General features: G+C 42.8%; 1 protein-coding gene across 11 annotated transcripts in view; it reads left to right on the forward strand.

The window, feature by feature from the left end:
* Positions 1-27,580, forward strand: part of CSPP1 (centrosome and spindle pole associated protein 1) — a 471,676-nt gene that overhangs the window by 407,034 nt on the left and 37,062 nt on the right. For all 11 annotated transcript variants that reach the window (XM_029591423.1, XM_029591419.1, XM_029591426.1 and 8 more), the window contains one exon: positions 20,920-20,966. In XM_029591423.1, coding sequence (XP_029447283.1) covers positions 20,920-20,966 — 47 coding nt within the window. The remainder of the gene's footprint in view (positions 1-20,919; positions 20,967-27,580) is intronic.

Below are 27,580 nucleotides of genomic sequence, written 5' to 3' on the forward strand. Positions count from 1 at the left end.
TTTTGCTTGGAGCCACGTTCAGCCTGGGAGAAAAGATGAGCGTTGACTTCGAGATGAGATGAGCTTGGCATAGATGTTTTGGATGCTCTCGACTCTTGCGAGCGCTCCTGCAGCCGGCGGTCAATGCAACCAGCTAGGTCTATTAACAAATCCAGGGATGCAGGCAGTTCCCAAGCCACTAACTCATCTTTGATCTGAGGACCCAGTCCCTCAAGGAAAATGGACCATAAGCAATCCCAATGGAGTTCGGATGACAAGGTCCTGAATTCAGTATCATAGTTTAACAGCCAGGTGCCTTGTTGAAGGTGGAGAAGAGCAGATCCGGAAGCGGATCTTCTGCCGGGATTGTTGAAGATGGAGCAGAATAGGGCCAGAAACCCGGGCAGATCCCGTAGGACTGGGTCGGCACACTCCCAGATGGGTGATGCCCAGGCCAAGGCCTTACCATCCAGGAGGGAAAGGATGTAGGTAGTCTTGGTAATCACATCCGGGAAATAAGCTGGTTGTAGGCAGAAGTGCATATTACACTGATTCAGGAACCCCCTGCACATAAGAGGATTCCCATAAAAATGTGGAGGTGCCGGCAAGGGTACAGTAAACCAGGGAACTGGCATAGAGGTGGAAGTGTTGAGCTTGGGAGATGTCAAAGTAGTAATCACTGCGGCGTCCAAACGAGTGCTCATTTTATCAATAGCTGTTGCAAGTGTTTCCAGGAACTTTTGTTGCTCACTGATTCTTTGTGCCAGGCCAGGAATGGCCTGGATAGCTGAGACCTCCGCCGGGCCCATGGATTTGGCAATCTGTTAGGATACGTGGGTTTAGTGGACCCTTGGCCTGAGGTGAGTTTTGTTACAGCCTGAGGGGAGGAGCTCCACAGGTCCTCTCCGTTGGGAGGCATGGTCAGCAGTAGTAGGAGACACAACTGTAGAATAGCATAGTAACAGAATCTCTAGTATGATGACGTAGGGGCTGCCCCGAGGAGTGAGGAAGCGCAGAGTCAGATTAGCAGTAGAAATGGAGACTGCCCCGAGAAGCGGGGAAGCAGGAGCAAAGTCACTTCGAGTAGAAATGTAGATGTTGGCCCGAGGCGTGGGTAAGCGTGGAGCAAGTTGCTGATGTAGCGACGAGGCCCTACCCCGAGGAGCGAGGAAGAGTGGAGCAAGTCGCTGACGTGGAGACGTAGGCACTGCCCTGAGGTGCGGGAAGTGCAAAGCAAGTTGCTGGTGTAGAGACATAGGTCCTGCCCCGATGAGTGAGGGTGTGTGGAGCAAGTAACTGGTGTAGAGACATAGGTACGGTTGCAGTGTAGAGATGAAGACACGGCCCCGAGGAGCAGGGAAGTGTGGAGCAAGAGTCTCTGTAAGGTAGTTCCATGGCGACCCCGAGGAGCGGGGAGGCCAACAAGCAGGACCTCTGGAGAGGCGCAGGGACAACACCGAGGAGCGGAGAGGTCTGGAGACAAGTCTCTCGTGCAGCTACCCTTATGTCATCTGCTACCCTTATGTCATCTGCTGGCAGGCCTAGGGATAATACATTACATTTACACAGACGACATTCAATTAATTCTACCAATAGACAATACAATTGAAAAACCATTAAGTCTAGCTAACATGTACCTAGACATAATTAAACAACTACTAAACCAAATGGAACTGATTATCAACATTGACAAAACTGAATTCCTTCACCTTGAGAGAAAACATACAGAAATCATTCAAACACCGATAACTCTAAGAAATAACCAGACAAGTAAGGAATCTGGGAGTAATAATGGATCCAGAAATCAACCTGAAGCAACACATATCTATAAAAGTAAGAGAAGGCTATGCAAAACTTATGATCCTCAGAAGATTGAAACCATTACTCACACCTGCACACTTCAGAACAGTATTACAAACACTTATCTTTTCCAGCACTGACTACTGCAATGCACTCTTACTAGGACTCCCAAGCACATCAATAAGACCACTCCAGATACTTCAAAATACTGCAGCCAGAATACTGACGGGAAAAAAGAGGAGAGACCATATAACTGAAACTCTAGCAGACTTACATTGGTTGCCCATCGAATACAGGATAAAATACAAGGCTTTATGTACCATACACAAACTAATATAGAAACATAGAAACATAGAAATGACGGCAGAAGAAGACCAAATGGCCCATCCAGTCTGCCCAGCAAGCTTCCCTCATTTCTTCTCCCATACTTATCTGTTTCTCTTAGCTCTTGGTTCTAATTCCCTTCCACCCCCGCCATTAATGTAGAGAGCGGTGGAGGAGCTGCATCCAAGTGAAATATCTAGCTTGATTAGTTAGAGGTAGTAGGAGTAGTAACCGCCGCAATAAGCAAGCTACACCCATGCTTATTTGTTTTTACCCAGATTATGTTATACAGCCCTTATTGGTTGTTTATCTTCTCCCCTGCTGTTGAAGCAGAGAGCTATGCTGGATATGCATCGAAAGTGAAGTATCAGGCACATTTGGTTTGGGGTAGTAACCGCCGTGACAAGCCAGCTACTCCCCGCTTTGTGAGTGTGAATCCTTTTTTCTTCTCCCCTGCCGTTGAAGTTATGCTGGATATGCGTGAAGTATCAGTTTTTCTTTTCCCCTGCCGTTGAAGCAGAGAGCTATGCTGGAAATTCGTGATGTATCAGTCTTTCTCCGATGCCGTTGAAGTAGAGAGCCATGCTGGATATGCGTCGAGAGTGAAGTATCAGGTACATTTGGTTTGGGGTAGTAACCGCCGTAACAAGCCAGCTACTCCCCGCTTTGTGAGTGCGAACCCTTTTTTCTTCTCCCCTGCCGTTTAAGCAGAGAGCTCTGCTGGATGTGTGAAGTAACAGTTTTTCTTTTCCCCTGCTGTTGAAGCAGAGAACTATGCTGGATATGCATTGAAAGTGAAGTATAAGAATGGAGTGATCAAGCTAGTTGAAAGGCATCAGGAATAGAGGAAGGTGGAGGTAGTAATCTGGATATTTGGTTTGGGGTAGTAACCGCCGTAACAAGCCAGCTACTCCCGTCATTGTGAGTGCAAATCCTTTTTTCCACATTTCCTCATGCTGTTGAATCTTAGAGTGATGTTGGAGTCACAGTAACCATGTGTATGTTTATTGACTAAGGGTATTGTCTCCAGGCAGTAGCCATCATTCTGGCGAGTCACCCACTCTTCATTGGCGGCCTCTTGACTTTATGGATCCACAGTGTTTATCCCACGCCCCTTTGAAGTCCTTCACAGTTCTGGTCTTCACCACTTCCTCCGGAAGGGCATTCCAGGCATCCACCACCCTCTCCGTGAAGAAATACTTCCTGACATTGGTTCTGAATCTTCCTCCCTGGAGCTTCAAATCGTGACCCCTGGTTCTGCTGATTTTTTCTTATGGTAAAGGTTTGTCGTTGCCTTTGGATCATTAAAACCTTTCAAGTATCTGAAAGTCTGTATCATATCACCTCTGCTCCTCCTTTCCTCCAGGGTGTACATATTTAGATTCTTCAATCTCTCCTCGTACGTCATGCGATGAAGATCCTCCACCTTCCTGGTCGCCCTTCTCTGTACCGCTTCCATCTTGTCTTTGTCTTTTTGTAGATACGGTCTCCAGAACTGAACACAGTACTCCAGGTGAGGCCTCACCAAGGACCTGTACAAGGGAATAATCACTTCCCTTTTCTTACTCGATATTCCTCTCTCTATGCAGCCCAGCATTCTTCTGGCTTTTGCTATCGCCTTGTCGCATTGTTTCGCAGACTTCATATCATTAGACACTATCACCCCAAGGTCCCTCTCCTGCTCCGTGCACGTCAGCCTTTCCCCCCCCATCGAATACAGTTCATTCGGATTTCCGCTCCCCATATGCATGACTTTGCACTTCTTGGCATTGAATCTCAGCTGCCATATCTTCGACCACTCTTCCAGTTTCCTTAGATCCCGTCTCATTCTCTCCACTCCTTCCGGCGTGTCCACTCTGTTGCAGATCTTAGTGTCATCCGCAAAAAGACAAACCTTACCTTCTATCCCGTCCGCAATGTCGCTCACAAAGATATTGAACAGGACCGGTCCCAACACCGATCCTTGCGGTACACCGCTTAAAACCGCTCTCTCTTCAGAGAAGGTTCCGTTTACCATCACACATTGTCTTCTGTCCGTCAACCAATTTGCAATCCAGGTCACCACCTTGTCACTCACTCCCAAGCTTCTCGTTTTATTCACCAGTCTCCTGTGCGGAACCGTATCAAAAGCTTTGCTGAAATCCAAGTATATGACATCGAGCGCTCTTCCTTGGTCCAATTCCTTGGTTACCCAGTCAAAAAAGTCAATCAGATTTGTCTGACAGGATCTTCCCCTGGTGAATCCATGTTGCCTCTGGTCCATCAATTCTCCGGACTGTAGATAGTTCACTATTCTCTCTTTCAGCAGAGACTCCATTACTTTTCCCACCACCGAAGTGAGGCTAACCGGCCTGTAGTTGCCAGCCTCCTCCCTGTTCCCACTCTTGTGAAGCGGGACCACCACCGCTCTTCTCCAGTCTCTCGGCACCACTCCCGTTTCTAGGGATCTATTGAACAGGTCACACAGCGGACCCGCCAGAACATCTCTGAGCTCCCTCAATATCCTTGGATGAATTCCATCAGGCCCCATGGCTTTGTCCACTTTCAGGTTCTTTAGCTCTTCCCACATATTTTCTACTGTAAAAGGATTTTCATCTATTCCACTTCCCTCCAGTTTCTTGTTGTGTAGAGATGGTCCTTCTCCAGGGTCTTCTTTAGTGAACACAGAGCTGAAGTATTCGTTTAATATTTCTGCCATTTCTTCGTCTGTCTCCACACATTGATCATTACCACCTTTCAATTTCACTATACCACTTTGGACCTTTCTCTTTTCGCTGATGTATCTGAAAAATGTTTTGTCACCATTTTTTATCTCCTTGGCAATCCTCTCTTCTGCTTGATTTTTTGCCAACTTGATTGTTTTCTTCGTCTCCCTCAGTTGATACAAATATTCTTCTTTGTGCTCCTCCCTTTGGGATCCTTTATATTTCTTGAATGCTGTTCTTTTAGCTTTAATTTTGTCAGCCACCTCCTTTGAGAACCAGATAGGTTTCAATTTTCTTTTGCTTTTCTTTATGTTTCTAACATATAGAGCAGTTGCCTTGGTGATTGCTCCTTTTAGATTGGTCCACTGCTGATCCACATCTCTCTCGTTCTCCCATCCTTTAAGTTCTTCCTCCAGGTACTTTCCCATTTCCTCAAAGTCTGTGTTTTTGAACTGTAAAACTCGGGTCTTTGTGGTTCTTTTCCCTATTCTATTAGTGATATTAAACCATACCGTTCGATGATCACTGCTGCTGAGGTGGGCGCCCACCTGGACATCTGAGACATTATCTGCATTATTGAGCAATAAGTCGAGTATAGCACCTTCTCTCGTGGGTTCCAACACCATTTGTTTGAACAAAGATACTTGCATGGCATCCATTATTGCTCTACTATTTTTAGTTTCTGCAGAGGGGATTTTCCAGTCTACATCTGGCATATTAAAGTCACCCACGATCACCACTTCTCCCTTCTTACCTATCTTATGGATGTCTTCAATCAGATCTCTGTCCAGCTCTTCCTTTTGGTTTGGAGGCCTGTAAACCACTCCAATATAAATGGACACTCCGTCATCTTTTTTTAGGTCGACCCATAGAGCTTCTTCTTTACCCCAACTTCCTTGTAGCTCAGATGCTTGGATGTTGTTTCTGACATAAAGAGCCACACCTCCCCCTTTTCTATCCTCTCTGTCCTTCCTTAACAAGTTATAGCCTGGTATTGTTGTATCCCATTCATGAGATTCTGTGAACCATGTTTCTGTGATAGCAACAATGTCCAATTCTGCCTCAGCCATTAGGGCCTGCAGATCTGGGATTTTATTTCCCAAACTATGAGCATTTGTGGTCATAGCCTTCCAGGTACTCTCTTTAAGGTTATTGCTTTTCCTGGACTCCTTATGAGATATTAGTTGAGATTTGTTATTCACTTTACTCTTTCTGTTTGTAGTTGTGCCACTGTTGACAGAGTTATCCATCTCAATTAGATTTTTCTTTTGGTTATGGATCTTGAAATACTGCATGCATTGTGTTTTTTCTCTCTTTTCTGGTAATACTGCAGTGTTTTTTTCAAGAACTTCCTCAGTTTTTAATATAGAGAGGGCTTGTTCTTTTTGCATTTGGTACATTGTGTGTCTCCTTATCACAGGTCTAATTCTACCAGAGCCCACTGTAATCCTGGATTGTAAAGAATTTCTTAATGACCTGTTTGAGTGGGAGGGTGTACCTGTTGGCTGCTCATCTGTCAAGAATGGATGACTTTGGGTCCTACCTGAGCGTAATGGATCTCCTTTTCTTGACTCCTGGTTTTTCCGTGATATTGGGGAATTATTATCTGTGTAATGCAATGTGGGTGTAATACTTTTAATTGAAGCTAATTGAGCTTTTATCTCAGTCAGCTCCATTTTCAAGGAAGAGAGTTGTGCACAAATTGGGCAAGCTCTAAGTTTCCAGATGCTTTCCCTCAGAATAAAGGCTCTACAGCAGTTACATTGGATAGTCCTCATCTTGGTAGTTTGTGATTTGTATTTCCTTGACTGTTACCAATGTACTAATTTATCTCGCTGCCAATGGGAAGTTAGGCAGTCTTTATTAGAAAACAAGCCCCAGGGGTGGGTGGGTAGAGGGGTAGGGAGGGAGGGAGTCAAACAGTTTAGCCTGGGACAAGCTGGGTAAAGTAGGGCACTTCTGGACTGTTGCCTTTGCTTTTGGTCAATTGTTTTAAAAAACAGTCTTTATGCCCCAATTTATAGTTTGAACCGATTTTTTGTGCCAACTAACTCCAAGGGAGAGTTTAAAAGGTGTTTTAAAAGCTGGAGAGCTGTCTACTTGGAGGTTTCTTTTTTTGGTTTTTTTTTTTTTTTTCCTTCTAGCTTTATTCAAACAGCAAATCAACTTACTATAAAGAAATGAAACACAGACTATAAAGAAAATTAAAAACAGACAGGAATAATCACAGAACCTTTCTACAGTAATAGTAATTACTTTCTACAGTAATAGTAATAACTATAAAGAAATGAAACAGACTAAGAAAACTAAAACCCACAGGAATAATCACAGAACCTTGCAATAATCAAAAACCTTGCAATAATCAAAAATATACTTAGCCACAATGCAGAGTTCACAATGTAATATACACGTCCACCAGGAGAAAAACCCTCCAACTTGTGCTCAGGAACACAATGGCTCCCCTCCTCTACGAATACCTTGCTCAAGGTCTGGGACACACCCAATTCAGTTAGATTACGTCACTTCTGGACTGTTGCCTTTGCTTTTGGTCAATTGTTTTAAAAAACAGTCTTTATGCCCCAATTTATAGTTTGAACCGATTTTTGTGCCAACTAACTCCAAGGGAGAGTTTAAAAGGTGTTTTAAAAGCTGGAGAGCTGTCTACTTGGAGGTTTCTTTTTTTGGTTTTTTTTTTTTTTTTTTTCCTTCTAGCTTTATTCAAACAGCAAATCAACTTACTATAAAGAAATGAAACACAGACTATAAAGAAAATTAAAAACAGACAGGAATAATCACAGAACCTTTCTACAGTAATAGTAATTACTTTCTACAGTAATAGTAATAACTATAAAGAAATGAAACAGACTAAGAAAACTAAAACCCACAGGAATAATCACAGAACCTTGCAATAATCAAAAACCTTGCAATAATCAAAAATATACTTAGCCACAATGCAGAGTTCACAATGTAATATACACGTCCACCAGGAGAAAAACCCTCCAACTTGTGCTCAGGAACACAATGGCTAAACACAGCCTTACAAGTACACGTCCCACAAAGAAACCTCCGCTCAGCAAACAAAGCACTACTAACAATCCCTTCAGTAAAGTCAGCAAAACTAACCCAAGTGAGAGAAAGGGCTTTATCATTGGCTGGGCCCATACTATGGAACACGATGCCCCCTGAACTCAGATTACAGAATAATCTCAAAACGTTTAAGAAAAATTTAAAAACATGGCTCTTTAACAAAGCCTTCACTAAAGAGTCTGGAGGGTAGAGAATGAAAGTACACGGAAACGCAGATGAGAATGATTTTATTCAATCCTACATTTAAGAAGTAATATCTCAAAGAAATAGTAACTCAATAATATACCTGGACTAGACCAACCTTGCTCAAATATTGATTTTATTTATGAAATTGTAACCGAACTTTATTGGCACCTGTTAGAATGTACGATAACCTACATTACATACTTAAGTTTATGTGCCTATTTGTAAACCCGCTGCAATGGTATATAACTTAGCAATGGTATAGAAAAGATTTTAAATAAATAAATAAATAAAGCGCACACAGGCCCCGGAGGAGCGGGTACCCGAGCCAGAGTCCAGGAACTGAGGTAGAGATCCAAGCAGGAACAGACATCCAGGCAGACAGGCACAAGCACCAGTAGCGAAGGAACTCGTTGCCAAGTCGATTAGTGCAGGCCCAGGGCAATGCTTATGAATCCTGGCTGGTGATGTCATCAATAGGAGACGCCCCTGAGGTTCCCGCCATAGCGTCTTTAAAGGTAGACTGTGGCACGCGCACGCACCTAGGAAGGCCCAGAGGAGGCATAGAGATTGGCGGCGTCCCAATTGCCATGAGAAGTCCCGGGAGATAGACGGCATGCGTCGGGAGCGGCTGGCCACAGTCACGAGTTCGCCCGGAGAGGAGAGCAGGGCAGCACATAATGTGAGTTAGGTCGGCCGCGGGCAGCCGCAGCCGACAGTCATAACACACAGTTTAATCAATACATATCTATCACTTCTGGCCCAATGTGTACTCCCAGATACTTAATGGATTTACTTGCCCACTTAAATGGGTATTCAACTTTGAGCTAGGTGACTTGGCTTTCTGTCATACTTATATTCAGGATTTCGGATTTATCAACATTTATTTTAAATTCAGAAGCCTTCCTAAAGGATTGCAGTTCTGAGGTAACACCCCTAAGGGATGTGGTCGGCTCGGACAGGGTCAATAATGTGTCATCTGCAAAAAGTGAAATTTTCATGTGAAGATTCCTCTTATGTATTCCGGAAATACTGGGAGACTCTCTAATTCTTGTGGCTAGTGGCTCCAGGAAGAGAGCAAATAATAGAGGCGATAATGGATACCCTTGCCGGGTTCCTCTCTGTACCTGAAAAGGCTCTCCATATCCCCCATTAATCTTGACTCAGGCTTGTGGATTCTTATATAGTTGTCTGATCCAATTTAAAAAATACCTTCCAAATCGCATTTTCTACATAACAGAGAATAAAAAAGTACAGTGGACCACATCAAATGCCTTTTTAGCATCAATAGTGAGTAATAGTAAGGATATTTTCTCTTTTTTGGCCCACCGGAGGATAACTATGACCTTGTGCACCTTGTCCGTCACCATTCATTGCAGGACAAATCCCACTTGATCCTGATGCACTAAGTGGGAGAGGATGGTATTTAGCCGCCCCGCAAGTACTCTAGCTAGGATCTTCAGGTCAACATTAATCAATGAAATAGGGCAGTAATGTTTCCCCTGCCCTTATGCTATTAAAAAATGCTGTGAGGAGACCTATTAATAATGGACCAAATTTCTTATAATAACTTCCAATAAAACCATCCAAGCTGGGGGACTTTCCCGCTTTAAGGGCTTTTATTGCCTCCTTTACTTCTACTGAGCTAATGAGATTATCTAGGTACTGGATTTGAGCTTCTGACAGAGAAGGTAAGGATATGGTTTTAAGATATGCCATTTTATTATCTGGGCTAATTGTGTCATCCCTTTTATGCAATGCAGAATAAAATTGGGTAAAACACTCTCTTATATCTGAAGAGGAAGTCTTCATATTGCCTGCAGCAACTTTAATTTTGGCAATGTTATTTTGTATATTTAATGTTTTCAGTTTCCATGCTAATATTCTACCTGCTTTGTTACTGCCCTCAAAATATTTTTGTTTCGTGCGCTATAATGCATGGGCTATCTGTGCAGCTTCTAATAGATTTAACTCTCCATAGACTGCATTTAATTGATGCAACACTGTATTGTTTTGAGATGTCATATGGGAACGCGCCAACCTTTCTAATTCTTGTTGTAATTCCTTTTGTCGCCTTTCCCTCTTTTTCCGCAAGTGGGAGGCTTGTGCTATTATCCGCCCCTTCATTACTACTTTGGAGCATTCCCATAGACTTTCCACCGTACCTGCTGTATCCACATTCGGGTGGAAATATTCCTTAAAGTTATCAGCTAAGCTGGTGTATATGCTTTCCTCTTGTAACAGGCTGTCATTCAGGCACCAATATCTCAAACCTTCATCTAAATCCATTAATTGTAGGGTGATCCATGTAGGAGTGTGGTCAGACCACACTATATCCCCTATCTCTACTTTTACTACTTTATTTTGCAGGGGTTTATCAAGTAATATGAAATCAATCCTTGAGTACGTCCCATGGGGTTTTGAGTAAAATGTGTATGTCCTTGAGGTGGGGTTATGCTGTCTCCATATATCTATCACCCCCCATTTGGATGTCAAGGTGGATAATTCTTCCCTAGCTCTCCAGCTAGCTGTAATTCTGTAGTTGGATGTGTCTAGTCTGAGGTTCCTTACCATGTCATGATCCCCTCCCCAAATAATTAACCCCTCTGCAATGTGTTCCAGTGCTCTATCTAATAAATTTAAAAAAGAGCTCTGATCTACGTTAGGTGCATACACATTAACAAAAGTATATACTTCATTCTCAATTTTTATTTTTATAATGTATATTGCCCATATTGATCTGATATGTGTGACACATATCATGTGTGAGGTTTTGGGATAGTAATATTCCGACACCCGCATATTTTGTACCCTTTGTACTAGCTGCCATATATTTAACATGGTAACCCTTTTATTAAGTCCTGGTGCGCCGTCGACTCCATTGCCGCCACCTATACTATCTGACTATATATTGAAGGATAATTTAACATCGAGTTTGAAAGAACAAAGTTTCAAACGAAAATCTGATGCCTTGAGAAGGGACACCATTTTGACATCTCCTTCGGAGAGTCTATGTTTTTTAGACTCCAAGGGCCCTCGGGGAGCGACACAAATGTCTCTAGTCTAGACTGACAATGGAAACCCCACAGAAGGAGGAGAGTGTGAGTCTAAGGTATGACTGACTTTACAACTTTCATTAGCTAGACCTTAGATTTTATTTGGAGTTCTTTGGCATCGATGGAAAAAGCTATTCTTTCATTAACTGAAGTTTTGAAAGAAACTAGTTCTAAGTCTTTAACCATGGAATCTCAAATTGCATCTATTGATTCCCAGCTGAGGGACTTTGATACAAGATTATCTCATTCTGAAGCAGTTCAAAGTAACTTGGTTCTAAATGCCAGTGTTTATTCAAGGAAACTAGAGAATATGGAAAACTCGCTCAGAAAGCTGAATTTACAGGTTTTGAACTTTCCTTACTTAAAATTGATTTCCCCTCAAGATCTATTTAGGAATTACCTTATATATTCTCAAACTCCCTGATGAAGCAATTCCTGTTATAACAAAGATTTACTACCTTCTTCCACCTAAAGATAGAAATTCAGGAAATCAATCACAAGCTGAACCACAAGATGCTTCTTTGAATGTATCTGATATTTGGAACTCTCTCAGGATACAGAAATCCTGACAAGAGGAACATTATTTGTTACTTTTGCATTTATCTTAGAAAGGGACTCTGTATTGAGGTTCTACTTTCGAAATCAGTCACAGTCCTTCCATGGTCAGAAAATTTGGTATTTTCCTGACATTACAAGGATTTCCCAGGAACGAAGAAAGAAATTTCTATCAATGAAATCAGAAGTTGTTTCCCGTGGTGCAAGTTTAGTTTGAGATATCCGTGCAAGGGTTTACTTAGGTTTCAAAATACTAAATATTTGTTCTTTGAACCTTCTCAGTTGCGTATAATTTTAGTCCCACACTCCTTAAAAATTTCTACTGTGGGGGGTCAGGCATTTTGAATTATGTAGGGGATAGCTAGAAAGCAATTCATTTGGTTTGTAATGGTTCTACTTTGTAATCGCTCTACATGCGTCTTGGTCTCCCCCTTGTTCTTTATTACATTGAGATACTTTATTTTTTCTTAAGTCATTTGTTATGATAGATATTATGTACTTCATGTTTGAATATGAAGTATCTCATTTACTGAATAAGTATATGCTTGTGTTAATTTGTAAAATTGATAAAAATAAAATAAAAAAAAAACCATGGTAACCTTTTGTGTTCAATAAGTCTTCGTGTCTTTTCTTTATATGTGTTTCCTGGAGCATTGCAACTGAGACTTGATTTCGCAATAGATTCTGCTGAAGCAACTGTCTCTCTTTGGGTGTGTTTAATCCCTTGACATTAAGAGACCGTATCTTAAGTAATTTCACCATCCCTTCATTCTGTGTAAGCATTCTTCATAATTGAGACCGATTCTCGGCCCTTTCATTATGTTCCTGCTTTCTATTCCCATTGTACCATATCTTTGTAACTCAGATCTTCCGTCCTCCCCTAGCTTCATATCCCTTTACTGTATCCTCCCCTTGGATATCTCCTCCACAAAGGGGTGTTGTACACCAACTGGTTGTTGTCCGCTCCCCTCATGAGCATACCCTCCCCCCCCCTTTTTAAAGCGGAGAGTTACAGTCGTCTTAATGCTTTCCTAAAACCAATATAGTATAGAAAAAGAAAGAAAAAAGGTATTTTTAACTTAAGATTCTGTCCTCTCCACAGTAATACGCATTGTCCACCAACCATTTGTATCAGACCACCATTTCTTACAGTGATTCAGTCCAGGTTCCTCTTTCACGTATTCTCCAAGGCTTCCTGCCCGGTCTCTGTTGTGACCGGTGTACGATTTTGTCGCTGTAGTCGCTTGTGGCTTCATGCTCTTTGCCATCTCGGGGTGGCAGCCATCTTGGGAATGTCGTCCTCTGCCTTTTTAAATGTGAATAAGATGGGTAGATTGGCTTGCTTAAATGCTGCCTCGACATCTGTTGCTGTTTTAACTTTATAAGAAATGCTGATCACCATAAATATTAGCCCAAATGAGAAAGTCCATCGGTATCTTATATTTTTCTCCTGTAAAGTTTTAGTTACACCTCTAAGATCATAATGTTTGTGCAGTGTTGAAGCTGGTAGATCATTATATATCATTATAGTAAGTCCTTCCCATGTCCACTCATGCTTTTTCCTGGCGACTGAGAGTATCTGTTCCTTAGTAGCGAAGCTGTGCAGGCAGATCATGATATCCCTCGGCCTGCTGGCAATTTTGGGTCCCAGAGACTGATGTGCCCTCTCTATCTTTACTTGTTCTGGAACTCTGGTTTCGTCGGGTCCCTCAGGAGAAGTCAATTGCAGCAGGAACTTGCAGAGTGCTTGGGCGACCGCGTGGCAGTCCTTATATTCCAGCGTCTCCAGCACTTTGCAAATATGGAGATTACTCCTCCTTGACCTGTTTTCTAAGTCCTCTATTTTGTCCATTAAAATGTTTTGGTCCTCCTGGATTTGCTTGTGAAGGTGCATCATCTTTCTTAGCATTTCCTCCTGTCCTTCCATTCTCACATTGATTTCATCTACTCTTGTGCCCAAAGATGCAAGGTCATCTTTTATTTCAGATATGGACTGTAAAAGATCTTGCTTGTGTTGTCACATATCCGAGCGCAATTCTACGAAACATTCTCTTAACTCTGCTCTTGAAGGTAGGCCTGCTATAACTGACGGCGATGCTTGATCGGTCTCCATGCTTCAGGCCTCATCTGCGGCCTGAGTGCCGTCGCCATCTGTCAGCTCCCCCGCCGACTTGATGTATGAGAATTGTTTATGATCGAGATTTTTCTTCTTGGTAGTCATCCTCTGCTTTTCAGCTCTATCGTGCTCTGTTTCCAGGCTATTTCTAAATGGATGATGGTGTTTTTATGACTGATTCAGGTGGATACACCAGAAGCTCACAAGCCAAGCAGCCATTCCAGTTGGTGACATCAGCACACCCCCGGCAGATGAAATTTAATGTGGACATGTGCAAGGTATTGCATATAGGGAAAAATAACCCATCCAGAACTTACAAGATGTTAGGTTCCATATTAGGAGCTACCACCCAAGAAAAAGATCCAGGCATCATAGTGGATAATACATTGAAATCATCAGTTCAGTGTGCTGCAGCAGTCAAAAATGCAAACAGAATGTTAGGAATTATTAGGGAGGGAATGGTGAATAAAACGGAAAATATCATAATTCCTCTGTATCGCTCCATGGTGAGACCACACTTTGAGTACTGTGTACAGTTCTGGTCTCCACATCTCAAAAATAAAGATATAGTTGCACTGGAGAAGGTACAGCGAAGGGTGATCAAAATGATAAAGGGAATGGAACAGCTCCCCTATGAGGAAAGGCTAAAGAGGTTAGGGCTGTTTAGCTTGGAGAAGAGACAGCTGAGTGGGGGATATGATAGAGGTCTAGAATGGGTAGAACTAAATTGGTTATTTACACTTTCGGATATAGAAGGACTGGGGGGCACTCCATGAAATTAGCAAGTAGCACGTTTGAAACTAATCGGAGAAAATTCTTTTTCACTCAATGCACAATTAAGCTCTGGAATTTGTTGCCAGAGGATATGGTTAGTGCTGTTAGTATAGCTGGGTTTAAAAAAGGTTTGGATAAGTTCTTAGAGGAAAAGTCCATTAACTGCTATTAAGCAAGTTGACTTAGGGAATGGCCTCTGCTGCTACTGGCATCAGTAGCATGGGATCTTTTTAGTGTTTGGTTACTTGCCAGGTTCCTGTAGCCTGGTTTGGCCACTGTTGGAAACAGAATGCTGGGCTCATGGACCCTTGGTCTGACCCAGTAGGCAATTTCTTATGTTCTTACATCAATTGTATAGGTGGCATAGAAGCCTTTTAGCTTCTGTTAGCACGTTGGAGTTGTCCAATATCACGAAAGTACCATGATTCTTCAGTTGTCAGTCCAAGAATATAAAATAATGGTGCGCTTGTTCAGGTGTGCCCGTGGAGTAGGATATTATAAACATTCCCATAGGTACATAGAAAGGCATCATCTATTTCAAAATTGCTAGCCAGACCGAAACTCTCCTGTTAGGCTTGCCGCCCGCGGGAAGGTCCCATGAATGGCTTCACTCAACCGATGCCAGTCCACAGCAGGAAATTGCCACAGATTTCCGATGCTGCTGCTTCCCGTGGCAGAGAGGTGCCTTCAGTCATCTTGCAGCTGAATGCTGCCACCACTCTTTCTCTTTTTCTCTTTAGTCGCGTGTGCGTGCACTCCTGCTACAGTTAAAGGGCCTGTGGTGGGAAAGCTAGCGGCGCCGTCAGTCAACATAATCACCGGCCACCCTATAAAAGGGCAGTTCACTCTTGCCTTCGGGGCCTTTGCAAGGTTTCATGGTCTCTTGTCCTGGTCTTCTGTGTTTGTAGGTTCCTGGTCTCCTGTGGTCTTTTGTGGTCCTTGATCTTTTCCAGGTCTCTTGTGGTCTTGTCTGTCCTGGGTCCGTCTTTGTTTGATTAAGTCTTCTGAGTCCTCTTGGTTATAGAATCCTGTTCCGAGTTCCTTGTTCTTGAATCCTGTTCCTGGTCTTTGGAGAGCTTGTTCCAGCCGTCGGTCCATCCTGGTCTTCAGTGTCCATCTGGTCCTTGTCTTCAGTCTTCGCCTGGTTCCTCGTCCTTGCCTGGAGCCTTGTCTTCAGCTATTGCCTGATTCCTTGTCATTGTCTGGATCTTGTCTTCAGTCTTCTCCTGGATGTCTGTTTTAAGCCTGCTACGGTCTTCAGCCTTGATCCTGGTCCGGCATCTTCAGTTTGGCTCCACTTCAGTTTCAGCTTGGTGTGGCTGCTGTCTTGGTTCTTCTGTGTCATTTTTTTTTTTTATAGTTTGGCCCTTGAGAGAGTTTGGTTGCTGAAGTATGATATTCTGCTGTGATTTCCACTTTGCTCGAGGCCACAGAGTGTCTTTTAGTGTCAGAAGTTTTCCAGGCCTGGTGTGAGGCGTGAGGTTCTCACCCTCTCAAGAAGAAATTCTTTACTCTTAGAATTTTTGCTGGAAGATTTGCCTACAGGCTAGGTCTTTACCACCCTGAAGGTGTAGGTAGCATCTCTCGCTTGTTATAGCGGGCATGTCTTCGGTGGACCATTGTTTTCTTATCCAAAGATGTCCTGGTTCTTGACGGGAGTTACGTGTTTTCAGCCTCCTGTGCAGCTATTGGTGCCGCTGCGGGACTTTTTGATGAGTTCCACCTTTCGTCCACTGGGTGGGCATTAATTGTGGCTACTTGCCTTGAAGTAGTTTTTTTTCGTGGCAATCTGTTCAGCACTTCGGGTTTCCAGACTGTGAGATCTTTTTTGCCATGAACTATCTTTGTGCCTGCTTCCAGGGACTGTACAGCTTGACACTGTGACTTCCTTCTTGCCGTAAGTAGTTTCGGAATTTTCACTTGACTCTATTCTCCTGCCCATGCTGGAGGGGGTTCGTGATGTGTGGGTCTCATCTTTTGCGTGCATCGGATGTCAAGTGGCATCAGATGAAATACTTGAAGATTTCTGAATCTTTCAGATCATCGGATCAGTAGTTTTTGCTCCATGATGGAGGTAAACAAAGTGATACTGAAACATGGATAGCTTTAGCCTGGATGCTGAGGTTTTTCTCTAGGTAAGTTAGAGTGCATTCGGCGATATTGTGTGTGGAGACTTGGTGGTTCTTTCCTGACAAGATTTCCTGAGCAGCGACATGATCTTCCTTGTGTACATTCCCAAGCATTACTGCTTGGACATTTGGGCTCCGAAGGGTTCAGACTTTGCACATGCGATGTTGACTGCTTTACGGGCAGTCTACCATCCTGTTCGGGCGTAGCTTAGGTACGCCCCCTGTTGTGGATTAGCCTTCCTGAGTGCAGAGGAAGGAGAAATTACTACTTACTAGATAATTTCCTTTCCTCTAAGGAGGGCAGGCTAAACCACAACCTGCCCTCGGCTGCCTATTTGCTTTTAGCTTGTTCCTTCTTGCAGGCAGTGCTGGCCATTTTTCTGTTCATTCATTGAAGGACTGGTAAGTGACATGACCGGCCCCTGAGATTAATGCATGTTAATGCTTTTATCTGAGCTCTGTGTTCCCGATTAAGTGAAAACATGACTGGTTTACTATTAATTTATATTCTTGTAAACCATTTTGTCCACACTTTGGCTTTTCCAGAAAATACTGGTGGGCTGATGGGGCGGGGTTAAATGTTTGTGATGTCAGCTTTTGCTCCATCTCGATCTGCTGGTAGAGGTGCATAACCCACTGGTGTGAATTAACCTGCCCTCCTTAGAGGAAAGGAAATTATCTGGTAAGTAGTAATTTCTTCATTCAATTTGTAATATCACCTCAGAAACAACAATGAATATTCCTTCCACTACTAGATACTTTGTGAAGTAACATAAAATCCTACAAAAAAGACACTCAGAATCTATATACCAAACCTGCCATACCATAACAGCACAAACTCCCAAGACTCAAAACAGCAACAGCACTACCTGTGAAAAGGCAGCATTGTAAATATTACATCAGGCTCTAGAATACCAATGTACCTCCTATTGCGGAAGCAGAACAAACTGGACTGTTGCAGATCCCTACACAGGAACTACATGCGAGCATAATATCTCACCTTGGACACATTTATTTATTTATTTATTTATTTATTTATTTATTTATTTAAGCATTTTTATATACCGACATCCGTTTGCACATCGTATCGGTTTACACATAACTTGAAACTCTGACAGGAAACTGTCAGTTAGGCATAGCCTTTACAAGGAACCAAGTTAAATATGAGATACATAAGTTTTATACAGGAGCAGGATAAATATGAGATGCAAGAGAAGATTAAAGAAATTATCTGGATAACCAGGTTAACTGAAAAAAATTATAACCAAAATTCTGTGTACAATATATACATGTGGGTTAAGGACAACAAAGGTGATAAAGATGGGGGGGGGATTAAAGGGGATGGGGAGGGTAGAGAAGATGCTAGGAGGAGAAGGTGATGTTGAGAGGGGTGGGAGAGGAATCTGTTAAAGTTCAAGGAGTACAGAGGGAGGTACATATGCTTTGTCATCTACAGAGATGAATGCAGTAGGGTATTTTGTCTTCAGTGGGGAGTGTATTGGATGGGAAGGCCTGTCGAAATAGCCATGTTTTCCGTTTTTTTTTTAACTTGGGGGTGGAGGTTTCAACCTACACATATGCAGAACATGGACAGACCCCTCTCCTAATGCAGAGTAATGGATCACAAATTAGAAACAGAAACATGCAAACAAAAACAGAATTGAAAACTTCATGAAGCCAAACTCTATGAGCAGTGCAAGTCAGGAGAAAGAGAAACAAATTAATTTTCTCCTGTATTTTGCAAAATACAAAAATTGGAAAATATGCATGTTTCTCAAAGCTGACACATTCCAATCTCTACCTTTGTTGTCTAGGCATTTTATTTTTGTAATTGGTTTGATTTCAAGTCTTTTTTTTTTTCACTTTCCTGTTGTTGATCTTCTAAATCTTTACCAGGGTCTCCTTTTCATTTTCCATTTCTTTTCTTGTCTTCTTCCCTTCCTTCTCTATATCTGCCTCTAATATTGATCTTTCCCTTTCATCTTTTTTTCTCGATTGCTCTTTTCTCTGTTTCTCTATCCACTCATAGCTATATTTAATTTCTCATTCTCCTCTTCTTTCAACTTCTAGTCATTAGTCTCCCACTCACTCATCTACCAGCCTTACATCCCCTATGCTCCCTCTCCCCAGCCCTCTTACAACCACTCTTGTCTCTCAATCCTTCCCCAAGTCTCCTATTCCTTCTCTGTTTTTCACCCATTCTCTGGTCCTCCATTTCTACCTGTGATTTCACTGCCTCCTCAGCCACCATCTACCTTCCTCTGACTCATTTTCTCATCAGCCCTAATCCTTTCCTGGCATGATCTAGTTCCTACCCAGCTTCCCAGTCCCTAGCCCTTATTTTGACCTCCTTCACAGACCTGGCCCTTTTCTCTATCTCTTACCCCATTCCACACTCCCCTATCTCTATACACTGTCTCTCAACCCCTTCCCTGCCCCTTCAGATCCTTCATAGCATTTCACCATCCTTCCCTTCAAACAGTCTTTTCTTCTCATGCTCTCTTCAAAGGCTCTTCCCCCTTTCTCACCCCCACTTCTTAAAGAGGCCTTACCTCCCCATCACTTCTCTTCTGATACTCTTGCTTCCTCCCTCCCTTCTGAGGTTCTCCCCCTCGGGCTTTTTTCCCTTCTCATGCCCGTCTCTCCAGATGTTTTTTTCCCTTCTCGCTCCCTCCCTCTACATGCTATTGACTCCCCAGGCTTTTTTCCCTTCTCAAACCCCCCCCCCCCCCCCCCAACATGCTCTTACCCTCTCTCAGGCTCATTTTCTTCTCTTGCCCTCTCCATCCTTGGACATGCCTCCTCCACTCAGGTTCATTTCCCTTGTTACCCCTTCCTCCATTTCTTCATACTTCGACACATTGGGGTGTGTCTTCCCCTGTGGCGGAGTATAGTGAAGACCCATGGTTTCCGAGCAACAGCGACATGCCCTCCCTATTCTCTTCTTCCTCACTCCCCCTGGGCTGGCAGCAAGAGCAGCCCGTAATCACATATCATCTTCAGTTTTCCACGGGCGAGTCTTATGGTATGCAGCTCATATTTTGAGACTGGTCTCATAGTAGCTGGAGATAACGTGTGATTAAATGCTGCTTCTGCTGCTGACCCAAGGGAATAAAGAGATCAGGAGAGCAGCTACTGGACAACACACCCATGAGATCGGGCTGGACTTTGAATTGACCCAGCTTGACCTGATGTCTTTGAAACTGGATTGGCAAAAGGGTAGCAAGCCATTTTTTGGGGGGGGGGGGGGTGCCATTTGTCACCCCATAGCAGTGCTTATGCATTGGTCTGATCCAGTATGGCATTCTTTTTTTGTTGTATTTTTTGTTGTTCTTTCAACTGTTCCTTTTGAACATAGTTGGAAGATACCGTTTGACAGCAGCTTGGTTCAGTGGTTGTGCTGCTTAGGACGGAAAGCCTGAACAGTTTGTTCTACCCAGCTTTATAGTAAGCTACTTGCTCCTTTTTAAAATCAAAATCCCAGTACACCTTTATGTAACGATCTCCAGAATCATTTGCCCCATATATAAATGCTGTTTGCCAACCAGATATCTGAGAATCAGAGTATTCTGCTGACATAAATAATTGTTTGTGGTCAGAGAGACTAGAGATATGATTAGTTAGCACTGGTGCCAAATTTTAATTCTTGTCTCTTATGTTAGCTTGTGCCAGCAGTTGGATTAATTTTAGATTTAGATGTTTATGGAACAAATCTTGCTGTAAGCAGTATGTTTATAAATACATGAACACCAGTAATTGTGTGCAATCAGCCTTAGGTTTTTTTGTAATACTGCTGCTGAACTGCTCTCTCAGTGGTTGAAAAATCATAAGCTTGGGTAAGGACTATGAGCACTATAACAATAAGTAGTAGTAAGGACTGCTACCTCCAGAGAATAATGATAGTAAATAAATTAGATCAGGGATGTCCAACTCCTGTCCTCAAGGGCTGCAAACTGGTATGGTTTTCAGGATATCCATAATGAATATGCATAAGGTAAATTTGCATGCACACTACCATTATTGTATGCTGATGCATATTTATTAAGAATATCCTGAAAACCAGACCAGTTTGCAGCCCTTGAGGACTGGAGTCATACACTCCTGAATTAGAGGATCTGCCTATATGCTGCCATGTATTGCTTAATGATAAAGGAGTGGTAAATAGCTTATTGTCATCTTGTTTTCCTTTTTGTGTGCTGGGGCTATTACAGATTTCGATGGACCTGTTCCTGCCAGTCACCTACACAACATAGGAATGGTAAGAAAGTACAGAATTGTTTGAAGAATCATTTTATTATTTGAAAGAAAACTTTTTATTTCAGTAGAAATAGGGAAGATTACAGCTTTGGTGACCTGTATAAATAATACATTTATTGATATATGTTGGGGATAAACATAAAGCATCAGGAAAAGTTTTTAGTGTCAAAGACTTCACTATAACAGTTAAATATTCAGGTTGTACTATGTGTATACATGGATTGGCTGAGAGCTTCTCCTAGCCTGTAAGTTAGTGTTTCCCAACATTTTCAAGCCCAAGGCACACCTACATCAACAAAAATGTTGGGTGGCGCTCCAGCCTCCATGGGCCAGGCAATGCGAACATGGAGAGGGCATATTTAGTCAAAAGAAGAACTAGGTAAGCACTGAAAGTCGACCAGTTTCTCTTCCAGTTTTTAAAATAAAGAGAATAGAGACGCACATGAACTTGTCATGAACTTTCTATATACAAGTGTAGGAGAAGGGAGAAGTTGATATGATGTAGGCAGCTGGCTCAGCTTCTTGACTGCTGTTGCTCATAACACTCGGAATGAGTTGCATCCATTGCATCTTACTCAACCTGGGGATAAGGCAGAAGTCTCAAAGAAGGAAGGTCAGGAAAGGGAAGATGAGGAGTTGCTGGGTGCATTGTATATGCCGCACATAGAGGAGCCTAGCTATCCATGCCCTGCATGCTGCCCATTAGTTACTATACCTCATAGCTATTGCTGTAGCTAGGAGGAAGGTGCAAGCATGATTACACATGTTCTCAGAAAGGAGCTCCTACATGCTTAAGCTACCACTGGTATGCCTTGTTGCTGCAAGGTGCTGAGAGCAGAGCCCAGTTGTTGGACTGGATCAGAGCATTAGGTAGTGGTGACATTTTGTGCCATACTTGATCAGACTTGAAGGCACACTAGTTTGGAAACACTGCCAAAAGTACACATTTTTGCAATCACACAATTTGCATCTAGTTTTTACTTCTCATTGTCCCTCATATCTATACATTCAGGAATGGAAAAATCCAGCAGCTGCAATATTGCCTGAGAGCAGAATAAAAGTACTGCTCCTTATTTTCTTATCTTTTCATATCAGAGGAGTAGCTTTCAAATCCCCTCTAATGCCATTCCCTCGTCAGTCCTACCAGTTCAGGCGCATTGGGTTATACTCCCCTGCTGGCAGATGGCGACACAACTGTTGTAGCCTTTCCATGTAGGAGAATCGTTCCTCATAGGGGATGGAACAATTAATTCCACTGTGAGGAAAAGCTAAAGAAGTTAGGCATCTTTAGCTTGGAGAAGAGACGTCTGAGGGAAGATGTGATAGAGGTTATAAAATAATGAGTGGAATGAAAGGAGTTAAAAGTTTGATCAGTTGTTTACTCTTTCAAAAAGTACAAAGACTAGGGAACTCAATGAAGTTACTAGGTATTACATTTAAAACTAATAAGAGAAAATATTTTTTTACTCAATGCACAATTAAGCTCTGGAATTTGTTGCCAGAGGATGTAATGAAAGCTGTTAGTGTAGCTGCATTTAAAAACGGTTTGAGCAATTTCCTGGAGGAAAAGTCCATAAACCATTATTAAGGTGGAGCTGCAGATTTATTTATTTATTTATTTATTAACTTTTATTTACCGACATTCGTGCAGCACATCATGCCGGTTTACAATGAACTCAGGTGGAAAATACAGTGTAACGATAAAACAATATTTATAATAATGATAGTAAATAAATAACTGGCAATAACAATTAACAATGTGGGGATGGGGAAGAGAGGAGAACAAAGGCAGATAGAGAGAAGAGAAGTAAAGGAATGAAAACTATAGGAATAGAGGGAAACTATGTACAGATGACGGAGTGCACAGGTCTCATTAACTTGAGTATAGGTATCAGTAACTTAAGTACAGGTTTCATTTACTTAAGGAGGGACTCATGAGGACTTGAAAGCCACCAGATATCCACTACTTATTCTTGGGATAATCAGCTTGGAATCTATCCCTTGGGATCCTACCAGGTACTTGTGACCTGGCTTGGCCACTGTTGAAAACAGGATTCTGGGCTTGATGGATTCTTGGACTGACCCAGTATGGCAAGTCTTATGTTCTTATAGGATCTCAATCTGCTTTAGCCTGCCACTATTCTCTGCATTCAGCAGATGGAAAGTTTCCCCTTGTTGCTTCTTGATGTAGGCCAGTTGAGAAGAACTTGGAACATGGAGACTTCTCCTGAGGACTGATCCTTCCCTGGTTAGAGCATAGCTGGTGTCAGGGGGGCTTCCAGGGCCAAGGAGCCTGGATCAGAGGAGGCTGGTTGAATTCTTAAGCTTGCAAAGTCTTGGATTTGGTCCCCCTGTTACCACCTACCTTTCTTCTCCCTTCCCCCACCCCATCAGCTGGGGGCAGGTGTTGGTGCCTCAGAATTGTTTTGGAGAGTTATGCTTTAGTAAGAAAGTTAAAAAGAAAAAAGTAATTTATTAAGGTGCTGAGTACAAAGAACTTCTGGCAGTGGGCAGGGTTGGTCTGTGGTTGACAGAGAGAAATTAGTGCAGGAGGAAGCAGTGGGCATTCTGGTCTTCGGTAGAGTAGGTGTCTGTGTGGGACCTCATAACAATGCCGCAGGACTGCAAATGTGGCAGTTTATGCTCCTCCTGTAGAGCACACCAGTTGGGAGAAAGGAGCTCTTCCTTGTACTGGCAGGGCAAGGAGCATGAGGACTGGAGCCAGAGGCAAGGCTCCAGGAACTTTCAGTAGTAGCTCCTTCTTTGGTTCCAGCTGGTGTGCTACCCATGGCCATGATGGCCATTTTGGAGCTGCATAGGAGTGTTGGGGACATTTTGTGCCTGCTGGTGTTAGACCCTCAGTTCTCCTCAGGGGAGTATCTATCCAGATGGACTCGATTCTGTGGACAGGCTCGTCTCCTGCTGTGGTGTCTTCCATATCTCTGGCTTTTTAAAAGTTGCTCCAGCAGGCCTTTGTATGGGGTCAGAGCTCTGGGGCACGCCCTTCCACTTCTGTGGTTCTGAAGGGGTTCCTCAGGATCCCTTAGAAAGAGATCTAGGGAGGAAGAAAAGGAACTGAAGGAAGGCATTCGGTGGCCTATGAACCTTCCTGTGAGGAGGACCAAGAGACTGCTGTGGAGGATGAGTTGGAGCAGGGTGAATACCCTTCCAGCAAGGAGGATTATTCACCAGTGGTCCATTCAGGAAAGAGAAGTTGTCCTCCTTGATTGTTTTGTCTCTGTGGATTTTGAAGATTAATAGAAGCCAAGCTGGAGGAGGGAAAGTATGAGAAGGATTCCATTATCATGGGGTTAAAGAAGCCTCCCAGAGCTTTTCCTATCCACAAGGCAATATGGGATCTAATCTTCATGGAGTGGAATTATCCAGAAGGAACTTTTAAAAGAAGGAAGCCCTATGGCAAAGTTGTATTCTTTCTGAATGAGGGGAGAGAGAGAATGAGGAATCTAAGGGTGGACACTCTAGTGTACACGATCACGAGAAAGACTAATTATATCAATTGAAGGAGGTGCAGGTCTTAAGGTTGTGCAGGACTAGCAGAATGAATCTATGCTAAGACAGGCTTCTGATGCCTGTGGACTTGTGCTTCAGGCAGCAGCATGCAGTGGAATTGTAGTGAGATTCTGCCGCAGATGGTCTCAACATCTCCAGGAACATTTCTAAGAGAGGGACCCAGAATGGAATTGGAACCAGGCGCATAATTCTTAGTAGTTGCTTCTTATGACTTTGTGTGGGCACTATGGCTTCTGTGGTGGCCGTTCAGTGTTTATTGCAGCTTAGGAATTGATCAGTGAATGTTCCCTCTAAGATGAGCCTGACAAGGCTTCCCTTTGCAGGAAGATTTTATATGAGGAGGATCTAGAGAAAATGGTTAAGCTGCTGAGAGAGTCCAAGGCTCCCAGAAGACAAACAGAGGGGCCTTCCAGGCTGCACCTGCTAGTTCCCTCTTTCAGGATTCTAGAAGGTATAGATTCTTTAGGCCCCCAGGATTTCAAAGGGTATGGCCATTTAATAGATTTCAGTCCTTTTGTGGTGCCAAGAAAGGTGGCAAGGATGGGAGTACAGAGAGATCCTTGGGTTCACGATGGTCCCAATGAAGGTGTGCAAGCCCAGTCTTCAAAGTTGAGAATTGGTAGGTAAATTGCAGCTTTCTATTGGAGGTGGGCCATATCACACAGATCAGTAGGTAATGCAAGTGGTGAAGGAATGTTATGCTCTGAAGATATGAAAGGATATATGGAGCAATAGGTGGAGAAAATATTAAATACTTTAGCGCAGTATTCACTAAAGAAAACCTTGGAAAAGGACTGTTGCTGGTTGGCAAGAGTACCAATAGGGATGGGATAGATATCACCCCATTTACAGAGGAGAGAATTTGGGTGGAACTAACAAAATTGAAAGTGGACGAAGCCATGGGGCCAGATGAGTTGTAGAGGAGCTCAGAGATGTCCTGGTGGGTCTGCTGAAGGATCCTTGGAGACGGGAATGGTGCTGCAAAATTGGAGAAGGATGGTTGTGATTACCACTTTACAAAAGTGGTAGCAGAGAGGAGGCTTAAACTATAGGCTGCTTTCCCTTATTTTGGTGGTAGGAAAATGAATGGCGAGACTGCTGACGAAAAGGATAGTCATCTATCTATAATCTGGTGGGTTGCAGGATCCAAGGCTACAAGGTTTTACCAAAGGAATGTCATGTCAAACAAATCAGATTTTTTTTGATTGGATGACTAAAAAATTAGATCAAGGAAGAGCACTTGGCGTAATTTACCTGGATTTCAGCAAAGCTTTTGATACAATCCCAGATAAGAGGTTCATGAACAAAATGAAAAGTCTGAGACAGACTCTGAGGAGAGAAGAATCATAAGCAGAGTGCGTCAAGGATCGATTCTGGGGCCGGTTCTCTTCGATATCTTTGTGACCGATATTGCAGAAGGAAACATTTGTCTTTCTGAGGATGACAATAAGATCTGAAACACCTAAGTTTCCTGGCGTGTAGAGAGATGGACTCAGAACCAGTGGGTTATACTTCCCTGCCAGCAGATGGAGACAGAGCAAGCTGACATCACAGTATATATACTCCTGCAGTGACCCCAGCCTTGCCAGTATTCTTCGTTTCCAGCAGATGTTGGATGTGCATTTCCCTATACAGGACCATAAAATAAGCTTTGCTGAAATCCAAGCAGATCACATCAAGTGCTCTTTCTTGATCCAATTCTCTAGTCAATCAAAGAAAAAAATCAATCAGATTTGTCTGACAGTACTTTCCCCTGGTGAATCCATGCTGCCTTCTGTCCAGCAAACCTCCAGATTGTAGATAGTTCACTATCCGTTACTTCATCAGAGTTTCCATTAATTTCCCCACCACTGAGGTGAAGCTTCACTCTTTTGAAATGGGACCACCATCACTCTTCTTCAGTCCCGCGGTATCACTCCCATTTCCAGGGATTTATTAAACAATGCCTTCAGCGGACCTGCCCGCACATCTCTGAGCTCCCCTCAATGTCCTGGGATACATCTCATTTGGCGCCATGACCTTGTCCACTTTCAGTTTGCCTATCTCTTCCCATACATTATCTTCTCTAAATGAAATTTTGTCTGTCCCATCCCCATCTATGGTCTTTTCAACCAGCAATAATCCTCCTCCATGGTCATCTTTAGTGAACATGAAATTGAAGAATTTAATATTTCTGCATTTCTTAATTTTTCTCTACACATCGCTCCTCATCACCTTTCAGTTTCACTATACCATTTCTGACCTCCCTTCTTTCTCTGATATATCTGAAAAATGTTTTGTCACCTCACTTTATCTCTTTGTCAATCCTTTCTTCCACTTGACCTTTTGCTTTCCTTATTTCTTTCTTTGTCACCCTCAGTTTTAACATATTCTTCCCTGTGTTCCTTTTTTTGGGATCCTTTATACTCCTTGAACATTGTTCTTTTTGCCTTTATTTTTTCAGCCACATCCTCAGAGAATCAGATTGGTTTCTTTTTCCTCTTATTCTTATTTACTTTTCTAACAAAAAGATTTGTTGCCTTTTTACTTCTTTTAATTTGGCCCACTGTTGATCCACTTCACCCATTTTCTCCGACTTCCAGTTTTTCCTCCAAGAACATCCCCATTTTGACAAAGTTCGTATTTGTGAAATTCAGAACTGAGGTCTTCATGTGACTTCTCTGTATCCTATTTGCAAAATCGAACCTTATCATCCGATAATCAATTAGTGCTCAGATGAGCCCCTACTCGAACATCAGAGACATTATCACTATTAGTGAGCACTAGGTAGAGAATCACACCCTCCCTCCTGGGTTCCATTACCATTTGTTTGAGCAGAGCCTCTTGAAGAGTATCAACTAGTTGTCTACATATTGTAGATTCCATAGAAGGGATACTCCAATCCAGCAGATTAAAATCTCCAACGAGTAATACGTCTCCCTTGTTCCCTGCCTCTTGGATGTCTTTGACTCTTCTATCCAGTTCTTCTGTTTCAGTCAGTTGCCATTAGATCACACCAGTAAAAATGGAAGCACCATCTTCTGTTTTTTTTTAGGACGGTCCATAATGCTGCTTCTCAATCCCACATCCCTTGCAGTTCAGTTG

Source organism: Rhinatrema bivittatum, chromosome 2 (genome assembly GCF_901001135.1).
Source record: "Rhinatrema bivittatum chromosome 2, aRhiBiv1.1, whole genome shotgun sequence".
Classification (NCBI taxonomy): Eukaryota; Metazoa; Chordata; class Amphibia; order Gymnophiona; family Rhinatrematidae; genus Rhinatrema; species Rhinatrema bivittatum.